General features: G+C 47.1%; 1 protein-coding gene across 1 annotated transcript in view; it reads right to left on the bottom strand.

Annotated features, from left to right (window-relative positions):
- Positions 1-20744, bottom strand: part of LOC122945409 (carboxypeptidase O-like) — a 236667-nt gene that overhangs the window by 114982 nt on the left and 100941 nt on the right. The window contains exon 4 of the mRNA XM_044304480.1: positions 3894-4008. Coding sequence (XP_044160415.1) covers positions 3894-4008 — 115 coding nt within the window. The remainder of the gene's footprint in view (positions 1-3893; positions 4009-20744) is intronic.

The following is a 20744-nucleotide window of genomic DNA, read 5'->3' as shown; positions in this document are numbered from 1 at the left end:
TATTTTTGTTTCTGTTCTGATATAGGCCACTAAAAGCATTCAACACATATGGCTGCAGACGTGAACTGAGAATATATTTAGCTTTTTGTACTGAAATAGGCCACTAAACGCTTTTGCCGCAAATGCCTGCACCAGTGAAGTGCGTATGTATTTTTCTTTCTGTACTGAAATAGGCCACTAAACGCTTTTAACAGATATAACTGTAGAAGTAAATTGAGAATATATTTTTCTTTATGTGCTGAAATAGGCCACAAAATAGTTGAACTACAAATAACTGCACCAGTAAAGTCTGTATATACTTTTCTTTCTATAATGAAATATGGCACTAAACGCTTTTACCATAAATAAATTCTACAGTGAACTGCGCATTTATTTTTCTTTCTGCACTGAAATAGGCTACTAAATGTTTTCACCGCAGATAACTGCAACAGTGAACTGCATATAAGTTTTTTCTTTTGGTACTGAATCACTAAATGCTTTCACCACATATAATTGCAGAAACAAACTGCGTATATATTTTTCTTTTTCCACATATATAAGCCACTAAAGGCTTTTTAACGTAGCACTTGCACCCCAAGAACAAATTGCAGGAATGACAGAGCTGTATAATGGCTATTTGGATTCCCAATTAATCTTTACCTGCACTTGTAAATCACTTTTCTAGCATTGTCCCTAGCGCCTTTTGACACCTCTTCTTGCACTAAGATGCTGTCAAATGATTCCTCCCTATCCTTTCTTTGCACTTATAAATGTTTTTTTTTTCAGTTTCTTTGTTCACAATGAGGTTTTTCCTATTGCTATCTCTAGCGCATTCTCTCGTCTGTCCCTGCACTCAGAATGCTGTGCAATCTGGGTGATGCCACCTTCCCAAAGTTCCTTTCCCCATGTCCTCACACATGTAGCCGCCATTTTATGAAAAATTGTGACTCGTTACCATGAAGTCTTGTCTATCAGATTGTACTGCTTCTTCCAAAGCTACTGTATTACTGCCACTACTTCTATCCCTTCACAACCGCACATCTTTTGCCTTGTCATCAGGTTCCATACTCTTGCCACTAAAACTTCCCTTATGCAAGCACACATCTCTGCTCCATTCGGTTCCACACTGTACAGCTTCTGCCAAGTCTACTACCACCATTACTACCCCTACAGAGCCGCATATCTCCTGCCTTGTCTGTCAGGTTCCATACTTTACTCCTACTGCTCCCAAAAAGAGAATTTTTGGACATCTTGTTCAGAACAAACCAATGCTTTTTCCAATACTACCATGTGTGTATAAACATAGGCAGACATCTGCTCCTGTTTAGGCCTTATTTTTGGACTTGTTCTGAACAAACCACTTATTTTTCTGATACTAATCTCAATAAAGAATAATTTTAGGATTCTTTTTTTAAATTAAAAAATCATAACTATTTGACAGAGCAGAGCAGTGTATTATTAAGCTCATAGCCATATATGAGGGGTAATAAATAAAATATGTACCCCAGAATGTTCTGTCAGTGTTAGAAAGCTGCTCTTGTCTGTACAGGTTAAGACATTTCTGGAAATGCAACACACACACAGTAGCAGTTCAGTCTGATGAACTGGAAGTGACAGAATGGCAAGTGCAGTACAGTGTGGGTTTACTAAGAAAGTTAGCCATTTGGAGCATTCTTACATGATTAAATTCCTTACAAAAGAAGGAAGGACGCCTAAAGAGATCCATAAAAGGATGATTGCTGTATATGGTGATGGTGCACCTTCCTACTACCAAGTAAAGTTTTGGACCAAGCTGTTGAAATGGTATAAGGAATCAATTGCAGGTGACACCCATTCAGGGAGTCCTGTCTAAGCATCTTCATAGGAAATGTACTGTAAAGTGGAGGCCATGATTTTGAAAGATAGTTGTGTCAAAATCAGTGTTATAGCTCATGAATTAAACATTTCAGTTGGCACAGTTTTCAGTATCATTGTCACGAACCGGCGGGTGTGAATCCACTGTGCCACGTGTCCTACCTCCTCTAAAGGCCTTGTCTTAGTGAACCCCTCAATCTTCACAGTACCCCTGATGGTGGGGATAGACTTTCCCGAGGGGAACACCAGGTTGCTACCTCTATAAGAGGATTGGCACATGAGGCAGCTGGTCTAGGGGGACCAGAAGGAACCTGGGTAAGGTACCAGAGGTACAGACGTTGTCAGCAGGCTGAGTCATAACCAGGAGCAACAGTGCAGGCAATAGGCCAGGGCAGGCAGCACAGGTACCGCAACAGGAGAGTCAAGGCAAGCAGGCAGGTATCAAACAGGTAGCAGAGTCCAGGAATACAAGTCAGGAACATAGGAACATAAGCAGATATCGGGACCCTTAGCAGGACACAAGGACCTTTACACAGAGGCATCTGGGAAGAGGGCTGAGACACTTATATATGTGAAGGTCAGCGAGGTCACATGACCTAACCCATAAAGCACAGGAAGTGAAACACGTCGGCCCTTAAGGAAATGCTGCAGGAAACAAACAGCAAGCATGCTGTGGCCAGGGCAGAGAGAAAGATGTGGAGCGGATCCCAGAACAACAGTACCTACACAGATAGAGCCCAGGACTGCAGCGGTGAATGGGAAGCACTGGCAGCAGATCACCGCTAAAAACAGTGCCCGGGACCACGGAGGTAAGCTGGGAACAGCGGCGCCCAGCAGCCGCTGTTACAATCATTCATGATGTTTTGATGATGTCAAGGGTCAGTTCCCAGTGAGTGCCACGAATGTTGACACCTGAGCAAAAAATTTGTCATCAGCAATTTAGCCAAGTGATTTTAGACATGCTTAGAGAAAAGCTAATAGACTTATATTCTCAAATTATTATGGGTGATGAAACATGGGTCTGACCAAACAAGAGACCATGCAATATAAGCACAAGGGGTCACCAACTCCAAAGACATTTCATGTGCAGCAGTCAGCTAGAAAGATCATGGCAACAGTTTCATGCTACACAACACAAAAATTACTAAGACAACTCTGCTTCAACAAAGAAGGCATTATGTGAGGCAATCAAAGAGAAATGCTGTGGGCAGTTGTCGGCAAGTGTGTTGCTGCTTCACAACAATGCGCCAGCTCACAAGTGTCGCAAACCATAAGCTGCTATCAGGGAATGCAGCTTCATGGAGCTTAACCATCCAGGCTATAGTCCAGACTGGCTCCCAGTAATTATTTTCTCTTTCGGTACCAAAATAAATTACTGCATGGGCAACAGTTTCCTGATGATAATGCTGTCAAACAGGGTTCCAGCAGCAGCAAGAACTCTCCTATTCTGGGGGCATCTCATCATTGGAGGTGAAGTGGATTAAGTGTGTTGAAGTCAAGGGGGATTACATTGAAATGTAGTAACTTCAATTTGCAGGTAGATAACTTATTGAACCCCCCTAGTATATTGCTGTCACTTTAATATTACTAATGTTGTCTTGGCGTTAAAGTGCTTGAAAGTAGTTGCATATAGTCCTATGAGACCCTAGAATGTCATATGGAACTTTTCGATTAGGGTTTAATTTTTTTCACATAAGAATTGAATCATCCGATAGATTTGCTAGAATAGGACCTGAAATGAATTTCAAACATTTCACTCATCTGTACTCAGGATTTGTTGCAATCTTAAATTCTGTGGTCTGGCAAGACAGTACTAAACAAAACTGACATTAACTTATGAAAGTACCAGTGGATGGGCTGCATCCACTGAGAGCCTTTTACTAGGGATAACCTCATAAAATACTTTTTTGTATTACGTACAATCACAGCCATTTTTTTTAGCAGGAAGCAGACTGGAATTTAAATACTGTAGTTCTATAAGATTATTGTCATTATATTTCAATGATGTAGCTTTTCCCCTGAAGGTTTATCTCTTAAGTATGTTTCAATCCTCCACTTACCTCATTCATTGGGTGATAGATTGTATAATCATAGTTTTCCAGAGATATTGGCCCAGTGCTTTGCAGGCTCACACTTGAGCGATCAATTAGCTTCTGAACATCTTCTATCATGATCCTAGTAAATAAATATTTCAAAAGCATTAAACAGAAATGTTTGTTTCTGTCAAGAATAAATTATTATTATATGGCAATAAGGGTTATGCTACCTGAAAATTGGCACAAGGTGAATTATTTGTTTGTAGAAAAATAAGCAGTGTATGAAAACAATATGGAGGAGCATAAAATAACAACAGCAACAAAGACATAAGTCCATCAAGTTCAACCAAGGGATACTGTAGGTGGGGACGCAAATCCCAGAAGGAAGTGAACATTACGAATATTCAAAAAAACTAATATATAGGAATATAGCGAATATTATGTAATAATTAGGTAGCAAGTCAGTATCTGACATTGGAAAAGCTGGGTAATAACTCAGTGTAGATCGCAAGTTATTACCTAGCTTTACCAGTGTCAGATATCATCCTAGTGTAGATCTCAAATATTCTAATCGCTAATTTTCCATGCAAAAGGCTACACTAATAAGCTTGTCATTAGAGTTGAGCGAACACCTGGATGTTCGGGTTCGAGAAGTTCGGCCGAACATCCCGGAAATGTTCGGGTTCGGGATCCGAACCCGATCCGAACTTCGTCCCGAACCCGAACCCCATTGAAGTCAATGGGGACCCGAACTTTTCGGCACTAAAAAGGCTGTAAAACAGCCCAGGAAAGAGCTAGAGGGCTGCAAAAGGCAGCAACATGTAGGTAAATCCCCTGCAAACAAATGTGGATAGGGAAATGAATTAAATTAAAAATTAAATAAATAAAAATTAACCAAAATCAATTGGAGAGAGGTTCCATAGCAGAGAATCTGGCTTCCCGTCACCCACCACTGGAACAGTCCATTCTCAGATATTTAGGCCCCGGCACCCAGGCAGAGGAGAGAGGTCCCGTAACAGAGAATCTGTCTTCATGTCAGCAGAGAATTAGTCTGCATGTCATAGCAGAGAATGAGGCTTCACGTCAGCCACCACTGCAACAGTCCATTGGCATATATTTAGGCCCAGCACCCAGGCAGAGGAGGGAGGTCCCGTAACAGAGAATCTGTCTTCATGTCAGCAGAGAATTAGTCTGCATGTCATAGCAGAGAATGAGGCTTCACGTCAGCCACCACTGCAACAGTCCATTGGCATATATTTAGGCCCAGCACACACACAGGCAGAGGAGAGAGGTCCCGTAACAGAGAATCTGGCTTCATGTCAGCAGAGAATCAGTCTGCATGTCATAGCAGAGAATGAGGCTTCACGTCAGCCACCACTGCAACAGTCCATTGGCATATATTTAGGCCCAGCACACACACAGGCAGAGGAGAGAGGTCCCGTAACAGAGGATCTGGCTTCATGTCAGCAGAGAATCAGTCTGCATGTCATAGCAGAGAATCAGGCTTCACGTCAGCCACCACTGCAACAGTCCATTGTCATAAATTTAGGCCCAGCACCCAGGCAGAGGAGAGAGGTCCCGTAACAGACAATCTGGCTTCATGTCAGCAGAGAATTAGTCTGCATGTCATAGCAGAGAATGAGGCTTCACGTCAGCCACCACTGCAACAGTCCATTGGCATATATTTAGGCCTAGCACACAGGCAGAGGAGAGAGGTCCCGTAACAGACAATCTGGCTTCATGTCAGCAGAGAATCAGTCTGCATGTCATAGCAGAGAATGAGGCTTCACGTCACCCACCACTGCAACAGTCCATTGGCATATATTTAGGCCTAGCACACAGGCAGAGCAGAGAGGTCCCGTAACAGACAATCTGGCTTCATGACAGCAGAGAATCAGTCTGCATGTCATAGCAGAGAATGAGGCTTCACGTCACCCACCACTGCAACAGTCCATTGGCATATATTTAGGCCTAGCACACAGGCAGAGCAGAGAGGTCCCGTAACAGACAATCTGGCTTCATGACAGCAGAGAATCAGTCTGCATGTCATAGCAGAGAATGAGGCTTCACGTCACCCACCACTGCAACAGTCCATTGGCATATATTTAGGCCTAGCACACAGGCAGAGCAGAGAGGTCCCGTAACAGACGATCTGGCTTCATGTCAGCAGAGAATCAGTCTGCATGTCATAGCAGAGAATGAGGCTTCACGTCAGCCACCACTGCAACAGTCCATTGGCATATATTTAGGCCCAGCACCCAGGCAGAGGAGGGAGGTCCCGTAACAGAGAATCTGTCTTCATGTCAGCAGAGAATTAGTCTGCATGTCATAGCAGAGAATGAGGCTTCACGTCAGCCACCACTGCAACAGTCCATTGGCATATATTTAGGCCCAGCACACACACAGGCAGAGGAGAGAGGTCCCGTAACAGAGAATCTGTCTTCATGTCAGCAGAGAATTAGTCTGCATGTCATAGCAGAGAATCAGGCTTCACGTCACCCACCACTGCAACAGTCCATTGGCATATATTTAGGCCCAGCACCCAGGCAGAGGAGGGAGGTCCCGTAACAGAGAATCTGTCTTCATGTCAGCAGAGAATTAGTCTGCATGTCATAGCAGAGAATGAGGCTTCACGTCAGCCACCACTGCAACAGTCCATTGGCATATATTTAGGCCCAGCACACACACAGGCAGAGGAGAGAGGTCCCGTAACAGAGAATCTGTCTTCATGTCAGCAGAGAATTAGTCTGCATGTCATAGCAGAGAATGAGGCTTCACGTCAGCCACCACTGCAACAGTCCATTGGCATATATTTAGGCCCAGCACACACAGGCAGAGGAGAGAGGTCCCGTAACAGACAATCTGGCTTCATGTCAGCAGAGAATTAGTCTGCATGTCATAGCAGAGAATGAGGCTTCACGTCACCCACCACTGCAACAGTCCATTGGCATATATTTAGGCCCAGCACCCAGGCAGAGGAGGGAGGTCCCGTAACAGAGAATCTGTCTTCATGTCAGCAGAGAATTAGTCTGCATGTCATAGCAGAGAATGAGGCTTCACGTCACCCACCACTGCAACAGTCCATTGGCATATATTTAGGCCTAGCACACAGGCAGAGCAGAGAGGTCCCGTAACAGACAATCTGGCTTCATGACAGCAGAGAATCAGTCTGCATGTCATAGCAGAGAATGAGGCTTCACGTCACCCACCACTGCAACAGTCCATTGGCATATATTTAGGCCTAGCACACAGGCAGAGCAGAGAGGTCCCGTAACAGACGATCTGGCTTCATGTCAGCAGAGAATCAGTCTGCATGTCATAGCAGAGAATGAGGCTTCACGTCAGCCACCACTGCAACAGTCCATTGGCATATATTTAGGCCCAGCACACACAGGCAGAGGAGAGAGGTCCCGTAACAGACAATCTGGCTTCATGTCAGCAGAGAATTAGTCTGCATGTCATAGCAGAGAATGAGGCTTCACGTCAGCCACCACTGCAACAGTCCATTGGCATATATTTAGGCCCAGCACCCAGGCAGAGGAGAGAGGTCCCGTAACAGAGAATCTGTCTTCATGTCAGCAGAGAATTAGTCTGCATGTCATAGCAGAGAATCAGGCTTCACGTCACCCACCACTGCAACAGTCCATTGGCATATATTTAGGCCCAGCACCCAGGCAGAGGAGGGAGGTCCCGTAACAGAGAATCTGTCTTCATGTCAGCAGAGAATTAGTCTGCATGTCATAGCAGAGAATGAGGCTTCACGTCAGCCACCACTGCAACAGTCCATTGGCATATATTTAGGCCCAGCACACACACAGGCAGAGGAGAGAGGTCCCGTAACAGAGAATCTGTCTTCATGTCAGCAGAGAATTAGTCTGCATGTCATAGCAGAGAATGAGGCTTCACGTCAGCCACCACTGCAACAGTCCATTGGCATATATTTAGGCCCAGCACACACACAGGCAGAGGAGAGAGGTCCCGTAACAGACAATCTGGCTTCATGTCAGCAGAGAATTAGTCTGCATGTCATAGCAGAGAATGAGGCTTCACGTCACCCACCACTGCAACAGTCCATTGGCATATATTTAGGCCCAGCACCCAGGCAGAGGAGGGAGGTCCCGTAACAGAGAATCTGTCTTCATGTCAGCAGAGAATTAGTCTGCATGTCATAGCAGAGAATGAGGCTTCACGTCAGCCACCACTGCAACAGTCCATTGGCATATATTTAGGCCCAGCACACACACAGGCAGAGGAGAGAGGTCCCGTAACAGAGGATCTGGCTTCATGTCAGCAGAGAATCAGTCTGCATGTCATAGCAGAGAATCAGGCTTCACGTCAGCCACCACTGCAACAGTCCATTGGCATATATTTAGGCCTAGCACACAGGCAGAGGAGAGAGGTCCCGTAACAGACAATCTGGCTTCATGTCAGCAGAGAATCAGTCTGCATGTCATAGCAGAGAATGAGGCTTCACGTCAGCCACCACTGCAACAGTCCATTGTCATAAATTTAGGCCCAGCACCCAGGCAGAGGAGAGAGGTCCCGTAACAGACAATCTGGCTTCATGTCAGCAGAGAATTAGTCTGCATGTCATAGCAGAGAATCAGGCTTCATGTCAGCCACCACTGCAACAGTCCATTGGCATATATTTAGGCCTAGCACACAGGCAGAGGAGAGGTTCATTCAACTTTGGGTAGCATCGCAATATAATGGTAAAATGAAAATAAAAATAGGATTGAATGAGGAAGTGCCCTGGAGTCCAATAATATATGGTTATGGGGAGGTAGTTAATGTCTAATCTGGACAAGGGACGGACAGGTCCTGTGGGATCCATGCCTGGTTCATTTTTATGAACGTCAGCTTGTCCACATTGGCTGTAGACAGGCGGCTGCGTTTGTCTGTAATGACGCCCCCTGCCGTGCTGAATACACGTTCAGACAAAACGCTGGCTGCCGGGCAGGCCAGCACCTCCAAGGCATAAAAGGCTAGCTCTGGCCACGTGGACAATTTAGAGACCCAGAAGTTGAATGGGGCCGAACCATCAGTCAGTACGTGGAGGGGTGTGCACACGTACTGTTCCACCATGTTAGTGAAATGTTGCCTCCTGCTAACACGTTGCGTATCAGGTGGTGGTGCAGTTAGCTGTGGCGTGTTGACAAAAGTTTTCCACATCTCTGCCATGCTAACCCTGCCCTCAGAGGAGCTGGCCGTGACACAGCTGCCTTGGCGACCTCTTGCTCCTCCTCTGCCTTGGCCTTGGGCTTCCACTTGTTCCCCTGTGACATTTGGGAATGCTCTCAGTAGCGCGTCTACCAACGTGCGCTTGTACTCGCGCATCTTCCTATCACGCTCCAGTGCAGGAAGTAAGGTGGGCACATTGTCTTTGTAGCGTGGATCCAGCAGGGTGGCAACCCAGTAGTCCGCACAGGTTAAAATGTGGGCAACTCTGCTGTCGTTGCGCAGGCACTGCAGCATGTAGTCGCTCATGTGTGCCAGGCTGCCCAGGGATAAGGACAAGCTGTCCTCTGTGGGAGGCGTATCGTCATCGTCCTGCCTTTCCCCCCAGCCACGCACCAGTGATGGACCCGAGCTGCGTTGGGTGCCACCCCGCTGTGACCATGCTTCATCCTCATCCTCCTCCACCTCCTCCTCATCCTCGTCCTCCTCGTCCTCCAGTAGTGGGCCCTGGCTGGCCACATTTGTACCTGGCCTCTGCTGTTGCCAAAAACCTCCCTCTGAGTCACTTCGAAGAGACTGGCCTGAAAGTGCTAAAAATGACCCCTCTTCCTCCTCCTCCTCCTCCTCCTCCTGGGCCACCTCCTCTTCCATCATCGCCCTAAGTGTTTTCTCAAGGAGACATAGAAGTGGTATTGTAACGCTGATAACGGTGTCATCGCCACTGGCCATGTTGGTGGAGTACTCGAAACAGCGCAACAGGGCACACAGGTCTCGCATGGAGGCCCAGTCATTGGTGGTGAAGTGGTGCTGTTCTGTAGTGCGACTGACCCGTGCGTGCTGCAGCTGAAACTCCACTATGGCCTGCTGCTGCTCGCACAGTCTGTCCAGCATGTGCAAGGTGGAGTTCCACCTGGTGGGCACGTCGCATATGAGGCGGTGAGCGGGAAGGCCGAAGTTACGCTGTAGCGCAGACAGGCGAGCAGCAGCAGGATGTGAACGCCGGAAGCGCGAACAGACGGCCCGCACTTTATGCAGCAGCTCTGACATGTCGGGGTAGTTGTGAATGAACTTCTGCACCACCAAATTCAGCACATGCGCCAAGCAAGGGATGTGCGTCAAATTGGCTAGTCCCAGAGCTGCAACGAGATTTCGCCCATTATCACACACCACCAGGCCGGGCTTGAGGCTCACCGGCAGCAACCACTCGTCGGTCTGTTGTTCTATACCCCGCCACAACTCCTGTGCGGTGTGGGGCCTGTCCCCCAAACATATGAGTTTCAGAATGGCCTGCTGACGTTTACCCCGGGCTGTGCTGAAGTTGGTGGTGAAGGTGTGTGGCTGACTGGATGAGCAGGTGGAAGAAGAGGAGGAGGAAGCCGAGAAGGAGGAGGTGGCAACAGGAGGCAAAGAATGTTGCCCTGCGATCCTTGGCGGCGGAAGGACGTGCGCCAAACAGCTCTCCGCCTGGGGCCCAGCTGCCACTACATTTACCCAGTGTGCAGTTAGGGAGATATAGCGTCCCTGGCCGTGCTTACTGGTCCACGTATCTGTGGTTAGGTGGACCTTGCCACAGATGGCGTTGCGCAGTGCACACTTGATTTTATCGGATACTTGGTTGTGCAGGGAAGGCACGGCTCTCTTGGAGAAGTAGTGCCGGCTGGGAACAACATACTGTGGGACAGCAAGCGACATGAGCTGTTTGAAGCTGTCTGTGTCCACCAGCCTAAATGACAGCATTTCATAGGCCAGTAGTTTAGAAATGCTGGCATTCAGGGCCAGGGATCGAGGGTGGCTAGGTGGGAATTTACGCTTTCTATCAAATGTTTGTGAGATGGAGAGCTGAACGCTGGCGTGTGACATGGTTGAGACGCTTGGTGACGGAGGTGGTGGTGGTGGTGTTGGTGGTACATCCCCTGTTTGCTGGGCGGCAGGTGCCAACGTTCCTCCAGAGGCGGAGGAAGAGGCCGAGGCGGCAGCAGCAGAATAGGCCGAGGCGGCAGCAGCAGAAGAGGTAGCAGGGGGAGCCTGAGTGACTTCCTTGGTTTTAAGGTGTTTACTCCACTGCAGTTCATGCTTTGCATGCAGGTGCCTGGTCATGCAGGTTGTGCTCAGGTTCAGAACGTTAATGCCTCGCTTCAGGCTCTGATGGCACAGCGTGCAAACCACTCGGGTCTTGTCGTCAGCACATTGTTTGAAGAAGTGCCATGCCAGGGAACTCCTTGAAGCTGCCTTTGGGGTGCTCGGTCCCAGATGGCGGCGGTCAGTAGCAGGCGGAGTCTCTTGGCGGCGGGTGTTCTGCTTTTGCCCACTGCTCCCTCTTTTGCTACGCTGTTGGCTCGGTCTCACCACTGCCTCTTCCTCCGAACTGTGAAAGTCAGTGGCACGACCTTCATTCCATGTGGGGTCTAGGACCTCATCGTCCCCTGCATCGTCTTCCACCCAGTCTTGATCCCTGACCTCCTGTTCAGTCTGCACACTGCAGAAAGACGCAGCAGTTGGCACCTGTGTTTCGTCATCATCAGAGACATGCTGAGGTGGTATTCCCATGTCCTCATCATCAGGAAACATAAGTGGTTGTGCGTCAGTGCATTCTATGTCTTTCACCGCTGGGGAAGGGCTAGGTGGATGCCCTTGGGAAACCCTGCCAGCGGAGTCTTCAAACAGCATAAGAGACTGCTGCATAACTTGAGGCTGAGACAGTTTCCCTGGTATGCATGGGGGTGATGTGACAGACTGATGGGGTTGGTTTTCAGGCGCCATCTGTGCGCTTTCTGCAGAAGACTGGGTGGGAGATAATGTGAACGTGCTGGATCCACTGTCGGCCACCCAATTGACTAATGCCTGTACCTGCTCAGGCCTTACCATCCTTAGAACGGCATTGGGCCCCACCATATATCGCTGTAAATTCTGGCGGCTACTGGGACCTGAGGTAGTTGGTACACTAGGACGTGTGGATGTGGCAGAACGGCCACGTCCTCTCCCAGCACCAGAGGGTCCACTAACACCACCACGACCATGTCCACGTCCGCGTCCCTTACTAGATGTTTTTCTCATTGTTATGGTTCACCACAACAACAAATATATTATTTGGCCCAATGTATTGTATTCAAATTCAGCGGGATATAAATTTGAGGCCTAGTATTTAGGCGCTGGGTGACCGGTATGGATTTAGTGACAGAATTAGACTTGGAAATGCACAGAAGCGTGTGTGTGAAGTTATTCTGAATGACCCTATGTGCACCTTGAATATTATATACCCTTTTAGGGATAGATTTCAAATAGCTCTGATATAGCAGAAACCACTAAATTATGAAATTGCTAAATTGGGAATTGTATTTCAACCCAGAACAAGAAATGTGCTTGAACGGACACTAAATAACTCGCCCAGCTACAGCACTAAGGACAGATTTAGCGGGATATAAATTTGAGGCCTAGTATTTAGGCGCTGGGTGACAGGTATGGGTTTAGTGCCAGAATTAGACTTGGAAATACACAGTAGCGGGTGTGTGTGAAGTTATTCTGAATGACCCAATGTGCACCTTGAATATTATATACCCTTTTAGGGATAGATTTCAAATAGCTCTGATATAGCAGAAACCACTAAATTATGAAATTGCTAAATTGGGAATTGTATTTCAACCCAGAACAAGAAATGTGCTTGAACGGACACTAAATAACTCGCCCAGCTACAGCACTAGGGACAGATTTAGCTGGATATAAATTTGAGGCCTAGTATTTAGGCGCTGGGTGACCGGTATGGATTTAGTGACAGAATTAGACTTGGAAATGCACAGAAGCGGTGTGTGTGAAGTTATTCTGAATGACCCTATGTGCACCTTGAATATTATATACCCTTTTAGGGATAGATTTCAAATAGCTCTGATATAGCAGAAACCACTAAATTATGAAATTGCTAAATTGGGAATTGTATTTCAACCCAGAACAAGAAATGTGCTTGAACGGACACTAAATAACTCGCCCAGCTACAGCACTAAGGACAGATTTAGCGGGATATAAATTTGAGGACCTAGTATTTAGGCGCTGGGTGACAGGTATGGGTTTAGTGCCAGAATTAGACTTGGAAATACACAGTAGCGGGTGTGTGTGAAGTTATTCTGAATGACCCAATGTGCACCTTGAATATTATATACCCTTTTAGGGATAGATTTCAAATAGCTCTGATATAGCAGAAACCACTAAATTATGAAATTGCTAAATTGGGAATTGTATTTCAACCCAGAACAAGAAATGTGCTTGAACGGACACTAAATAACTCGCCCAGCTACAGCACTAAGGACAGATTTAGCGGGATATAAATTTGAGGCCTAGTATTTAGGCGCTGGGTGACAGGTATGGGTTTAGTGCCAGAATTAGACTTGGAAATACACAGTAGCGGGTGTGTGTGAAGTTATTCTGAATGACCCAATGTGCACCTTGAATATTATATACCCTTTTAGGGATAGATTTCAAATAGCTCTGATATAGCAGAAACCACTAAATTATGAAATTGCTAAATTGGGAATTGTATTTCAACCCAGAACAAGAAATGTGCTTGAACGGACACTAAATAACTCGCCCAGCTACAGCACTAAGGACAGATTTAGCGGGATATAAATTTGAGGCCTAGTATTTAGGCGCTGGGTGACAGGTATGGGTTTAGTGCCAGAATTAGACTTGGAAATACACAGTAGCGGGTGTGTGTGAAGTTATTCTGAATGACCCAATGTGCACCTTGAATATTATATACCCTTTTAGGGATAGATTTCAAATAGCTCTGATATAGCAGAAACCACTAAATTATGAAATTGCTAAATTGGGAATTGTATTTCAACCCAGAACAAGAAATGTGCTTGAACGGACACTAAATAACTCGCCCAGCTACAGCACTAAGGACAGATTTAGCGGGATATAAATTTGAGGCCTAGTATTTAGGCGCTGGGTGACAGGTATGGGTTTAGTGCCAGAATTAGACTTGGAAATACACAGTAGCGGGTGTGTGTGAAGTTATTCTGAATGACCCAATGTGCACCTTGAATATTATATACCCTTTTAGGGATAGATTTCAAATAGCTCTGATATAGCAGAAACCACTAAATTATGAAATTGCTAAATTGGGAATTGTATTTCAACCCAGAACAAGAAATGTGCTTGAACGGACACTAAATAACTCGCCCAGCTACAGCACTAAGGACAGATTTAGCGGGATATAAATTTGAGGCCTAGTATTTAGGCGCTGGGTGACAGGTATGGGTTTAGTGCCAGAATTAGACTTGGAAATACACAGTAGCGGGTGTGTGTGAAGTTATTCTGAATGACCCAATGTGCACCTTGAATATTATATACCCTTTTAGGGATAGATTTCAAATAGCTCTGATATAGCAGAAACCACTAAATTATGAAATTGCTAAATTGGGAATTGTATTTCAACCCAGAACAAGAAATGTGCTTGAACGGACACTAAATAACTCGCCCAGCTACAGCACTAGGGACAGATTTAGCTGGATATAAATTTGAGGCCTAGTATTTAGGCGCTGCGTGACAGGTATGGGTTTAGTGACAGAATTAGACTTGGAAATACACAGTAGCGGGTGTGTGTGAAGTTATTCTGAATGACCCAATGTGCACCTTGAATATTATATACCCTTTTAGGGATAGATTTCAAATAGCTCTGATATAGCAGAAACCACTAAATTATGAAATTGCTAAATTGGGAATTGTATTTCAACCCAGAACAAGAAATGTGCTTGAACGGACACTAAATAACTCGCCCAGCTACAGCACTAGGGACAGATTTAGCTGGATATAAATTTGAGGCCTAGTATTTAGGCGCTGGGTGACCGGTATGGATTTAGTGACAGAATTAGACTGGGATATGGCCAAAAAATAAACAGACTATTGCTGGTTAAATGCACTTGGTGTGACAGCTTCACCCTGATGTAGGCTTTAGCCAAAAAACAACCACACCATTGAGGGTTAAATGCACTTGGTCGCAGCTTGTGCTGGCGCACCACAAGACACAAAATGGCCGCCGATCACCCCAGAAAAATGTGACTGACAAACGGTCTGTGCAGCCTAAAAACAGTGAGCAATTGAGGATCAGCAGCTCAATGATCCACAGCTGCAGATCGATCAGTTAATCAAGTCCTTTGGAGGAGTTAATCTGCCTAATCTCGCCCTACTGTCGCAGCCGCAACCTCTCCCTACGCTAATCAGAGCAGAGTGACGGGCGGCGCTATGTGACTCCAGCTTAAATAGAGGCTGGGTCACATGGTGCTCTGGCCAATCACAGCCATGCCAATAGTAGGCATGGCTGTGATGGCCTCTTGGGGCAAGTAGTATGACGCTTGTTGATTGGCTGCTTTGCAGCCTTTCAAAAAGCGCCAAGAAAGCGTCACAAAAGCGCGAAGAAAGCGACGAACACCGAACCCGAACCCGGACTTTTACGAAAATGTCCGGGTTCGGGTCCGTGTCACGGACACCCCAAAATTCGGTACGAACCCGAACTATACAGTTCGAGTTCGCTCATCCCTACTTGTCATAAGACTCAGTCTAATATTCTTGTCAGAAGACTATGAAACCAATAGAGGGCACTATTGAGTTATGAACAGCGCCCTCTATTGGTTTCATAGTCTGTGAAACCAATAGAGGGCGCTGTTCATAACGCAATAGCACTCTCTATTGGTTTCATAGTCTTCTGACAAGAATAGTTGTCTTGTCATAAGACTGTGAAACCAATAGAGGGCGCTATTCATAACTCAATAGCGCCATCTATTGGTTATCATAGTTTTATGACAGCTGAAAAACAAGACAGATTCTACTCATTTGCATATCTTTCCTATATGCCCATGCAAATTCATTTTTACATGGCAAAACTGTATAGAAAGGTTATTGAATATTATGTTAGGACAATCAGAAAAATTTGATATTGATATTGATCTAGGTGTGCAGTTCCACCCAAGCCATCCAACAGATGCAAAATAACTTTGAGGTTTACTGGTTCTCAGTCAGATGAGAGCTGGTTTGGAATATCTCATAGTGCATGCCATTGTAAGGTATGCTGGCTGTTATCTGTCTCATGGATGGATAGATGGATGGCTTGTACATACCTGGCTTTTGGCATATAGCATTTGTATGGTTGTCTATTGTATGTCGTACATAATAGGAGTCTAAGACACATCCAGCTATCCTCTTAATACTGTTGCCAAAACTTTTTCATGGGGTTTCCATCAATTTCTAACCATTTTTTATGAACCAGACACACTCTTCTCTTCTGAGCAGGGGGTGACTGGGGTTCTATCATTGACCTCCATTGTATTAAATTGTATTCGAGCTGAGCATGCTTGCTGACCACTAGTAAAGAAGCTTTGATGCTTTTGGAGACTGAACTTTTTCCTTTCCAGAGGCAGTGCCCCTTTGTTTTTCGAGGGCATTTTACATGGAAAAGTTTTTCACATAATTTTTTGTAAGGCCCATTTATATAGTTGTACTAGCAGAAGGACCAGGCTTCACTCGGGTACATTTAATCTATTTAATTTAATGTTTGTGTGTGTCATTAAAATATATCAACACTATCCACTATAACAATGACATCTACATGACCCCACCCCTTAACACTGACCCCCCCACAGTGCCCAGTCCCTTAAAATTGGACCTCCACAGCAGCCCACCCCCTTAACTTTGACCTTTACAGTAGCCTTCCCGTTTAACAGTGACTTTCAGAGCATACCACCCCCTTGACAGTGACCAATACAGGGGCCCCCCCTTAACAGTGGCCTTTACTGGATCGGGGGCATGTCCTTTTGAACAGCTCACTCTAACACAGCAGCACTGTGCTGTCTGAGTGTGATCTGCAGTGAGAAAGTCACCGTCCCTCCCACCCCTGTAGCTGACAGAAGTAGATTTTTACCTTCATTTTTTCAATTTGTCGACTGTACTGTCTGTCTGAGTGTGAGCTACAGGCAGAAAGTCACCATCAGAGGCATGGCAAAACAAACCTGGGGGCGGGGTTTCAAGTCTTTTGAGGGTGGAAACATTGTGGGAGGGGGAGTGTCTGGACTCCTTCCTGCAAGAGTTATGCCCCTCTGGGCGCCTTACTGGCTCATTTGCATTTTAAGTAAACTGGATTTTCAGAGGATAAAAACATCTATTGCTGGAACAAAGGCAGATCTAGATATAAGGTAGTAAGTGCTATTAGGCTATCCTGGTGACAGATTTCGTGTAAAGCTCATCTATAGCAGTGAAGATAAATGGCTGGGTTGTTATGGAAACCTGAAGTAAAACTGTATGTGGAGGCTGAAGGACCTGAGAGCTTCTATTGGCTGACAAGGGTCATGTGACCAATAGAGTTGAGCGAACACCTGGATGTTCGGGTTCGAGAAGTTCTGCCGAACTTCGTCCCGAACCCGAACCCCATTGAAGTCAATGGGGACCCGAACTTTTCGGCACTAAAAAGGCTGTAAAACAGCCCAGGAAAGAGCTAGAGGGCTGCAAAAGGCAGCAACATGTAGGTAAATCCCCTGCAAACAAATGTGGATAGGGAAATTAATAAAAATAAAAATAAAATAAATAAAAATTAACCAATATCAATTGGAGAGAGGTCCCATAGCAGAAAATCTGGCTTCACGTCAGCCACCACTGTAACAGACCATTGTGAGATATTTAGTCCCAGGCACCCAGGCAGAGGAGAGAGGTCCCTTAACAGAGAATCTGGCTTCATGTCAGCAGAGAATCAGTCTGCATGTCATAGCAGAGAATCAGGCTTCACGTCAGCCACCACTGTAACAGTCCATTGTCATATATTTAGGCCCAGGCACCCAGGCAGAGGAGAGAGGTCCCGTAACAGAGAATCTGGCTTCATGTCAGCAGAAAATCAGTCTGCATGTCATAGCAGAGAATCAGGTTTCACGTCAGCCACCACTGTAACAGTCCATTGTCGTATATTTAAGCCCAGGCACCCAGGTGTCATGGTCTTACCTCCTTGCTGTTCTCCTTCATTTGACATGTGCTGGCGGCCATCTTGGTTTCTGGGTTTCTTGTAGCCTCCCACCCTGCGGCTCCTCCTTCCCACTGGGAGGAGCTGGATGCCTAGCTCATATATATAGGAGGTCTGTGGCTTCAGTTCCCTGCTTGGTCCTCCTGTGCTCACATGCTTCTAAGACTGCTGCTGCTTCTGGTTCCTGATCCTGGCTTCGTCTGACTACCCTGCTGATTCCTGATCCTGGCTTCGTCTGACTACCCTGTTGGTTCCTGATCCTGGCTTCATCTGACTACCCTTCTGGTTCCTGATCTCTGGTTTCGCAAGACCCTGCTTCGGTTTAGCCATCCTTTTGGACTTTTGCCTTACAGCTTTATTTTCAATAAAGCCTTCTTATTTCCACTCATCTCTTGTTGTACGTCTGGTTCATGGTTCCATGACATTAGGACCAAGCCATGAATTCTGACGGTACAGGGCCATCCTCGCTACCTACGCTGGTTGCCAGACTTGATCAGCAGGATCACCTGTTGGGTCGGTTCGCTGTGGCGTTGCAAACCCTGCTTGAACGCACGGCTCATTTAGCTTCCGTTGCCGATGGCTCGGTTGTCGCTCCTGGGCCCGCTCCTACTGCCGCTCCGGTTGTTGCGCCAGAGTCTACCCCGACACCTGTTGCTGCGCCTGCGGTGTTTCGGGGTATGACCGGTTCTGCCCCCCTTCCACAGCGCTTTGGGGGAGAGCCAACTCAGTGCCGAGGTTTCCTTAACCAGGTGGGCATTTACTTCGAGTTGCTGCCACATGCCTTTCCTACTGAGAGATCAAAGGTGGGCTTCTTGATCTCGCTGCTCTCGGACAAGGCCTTGGCCTGGGCCAGCCCTTTATGGGAGAACAACAATCCGGTGGTTGCCGAGTTTTCCGGTTTTGTTGCTTCTCTTCGGAAGGTATTCGATGTGCCGGCTCGTGCTGCCTCTGCTGCGAAGCTCCTTATGTCCATCAGACAGGGTTCACGATCCGTAGCTGAATACGCCATTGAGTTTCGTACCCTGGCAGCAGAGGTGGGCTGGAATAATGAGGCTCTGGTCGCTGCTTTCTCTCATGGTCTCTCGGATGCCTTGAAGGATGAGGTTGCAGCTAAGGACCTACCTGTGGAGCTCGAGTCTCTTATTTCTTTCCTGATTTTGATTGACACCAGACTCAGGGAGAGACCTTCCTTTCAGGAGAGCCTGCGGAGGCCTTCTAACAGATTGGCGCCTACGTTTGCTGTCCCACCCGTGCCTCCCTCTCCTCCCACGCCTCCTGGGGATGACTTGTCTGGGGGTGAACCCATGCAGCTGGGGTTTGCTCGCCTGTCCGAGGGGGAGAGGGTACTCCGGAGACGCGAGGGCCGATGCATGTACTGTGGTCTCGGTGGGCATTTTCGGTTGGCATGCCCGAACCGTCCGGGAAACGCTCGCACCTGAGATCCTGTCGGGGGCAGATCTTGGGTGGAGTCTCCTCGTCCCCGGTTTCCCGTGTTGACAAACCACTGATTACTGTTGTCCTCTCCTGGGTCGGGGGCTCGGTGACGACCCAGGCGTTGGTGGACTCTGGTGCTGGTGGTTTGTTCATTGATAGTGTGTTCGCTGCCGCCAATTCCATTCCTCTGCAGCCTCGAGGTTCCCCACTGGCTCTTGAGGCGATAGACGGCAGACCCCTTCTGCCGCCACACGTGACTCATGAGACCCTTCCAGTGGGGATGGCCATTGGTGCCGTTCACAGAGAGTCGGTCTGTCTCCAGGTTATTTCGTCTCCACACTACTCGGTGGTCTTGGGGTACCCCTGGCTCCAGAAGCATAATCCGACTTTCGATTAGAAATCGGCCGAGATCCTCTCGTGGTCACCGCAGTGTGGGGCTAGTTGCATCCATGGGCCTGTCAAGTTGCTGTGTACTTCCTCGGACTCTCTGTTGCCTCCTGAATACGAGGAGTACCGGGATGTATTCGATAAGGTGCGTGCGGTTGCCCTACCTCCGCACCGCCCATACGATTGTGCCATAGAGTTACAATCTGGTGCCGTTCCTCCTCGTGGCAAAGTCTATCCACTGTCGGTAGCGGAGAATGAGGCCATGGAGGAGTACGTGAGGGAGGCGCTTTCACGCAGGACACATTCGCAAATCCTCGTCCCCGGCAGGGGCTGGATTTTTCTTTGTGAAAAAGAAGGGCGGTGAGTTGAGGCCTTGCATCGATTACAGGGGTCTCAATCGCATCACGATCAAGAACGCTTACCCGATACCCGTTGATTTCCGAGCTGTTTCGATCGCCTCAAAGGGGCCACGGTCTTTACCAAACTCGACCTGAGGGCGGCATATAACCTGGTAAGGATCAAGGCGGGCGATGAGTGGAAGACCGCGTTTAACACCAGGACCGGTCATTATGAATCCTTGGTTATACCCTTTGGGTTGTGCAATGCGCCCGCAGTCTTCCAGGAATTCATCAACGATGTTTTCCGTGACCTGTTGCAGCAGTGTGTGGTGGTCTATTTGGATGACATCTTGGTATATTCTGAATCCATGGAGGCCCACATTCTGGATGTCAGACGAGTGTTGCAACGGTTACGAGAGAACAAGCTGTTCGGTAAGCTTGAGAAATGCGAATTTCACCGATCCCAGGTAACCTTCTTAGGTTACATCATTTCCGCTGAGGGGTTCTCCATGGATCCTGAGAAGGTTTCGGCTGTCTTACAGTGGC

The sequence above is a fragment of the Bufo gargarizans genome, chromosome 8, assembly GCF_014858855.1.
Source record: "Bufo gargarizans isolate SCDJY-AF-19 chromosome 8, ASM1485885v1, whole genome shotgun sequence".
In the NCBI taxonomy this organism is placed as follows: Eukaryota; Metazoa; Chordata; class Amphibia; order Anura; family Bufonidae; genus Bufo; species Bufo gargarizans.
Note: the sequence above shows the minus strand (reverse complement) of the source record. Positions and strands in the feature narration are given on the sequence as shown.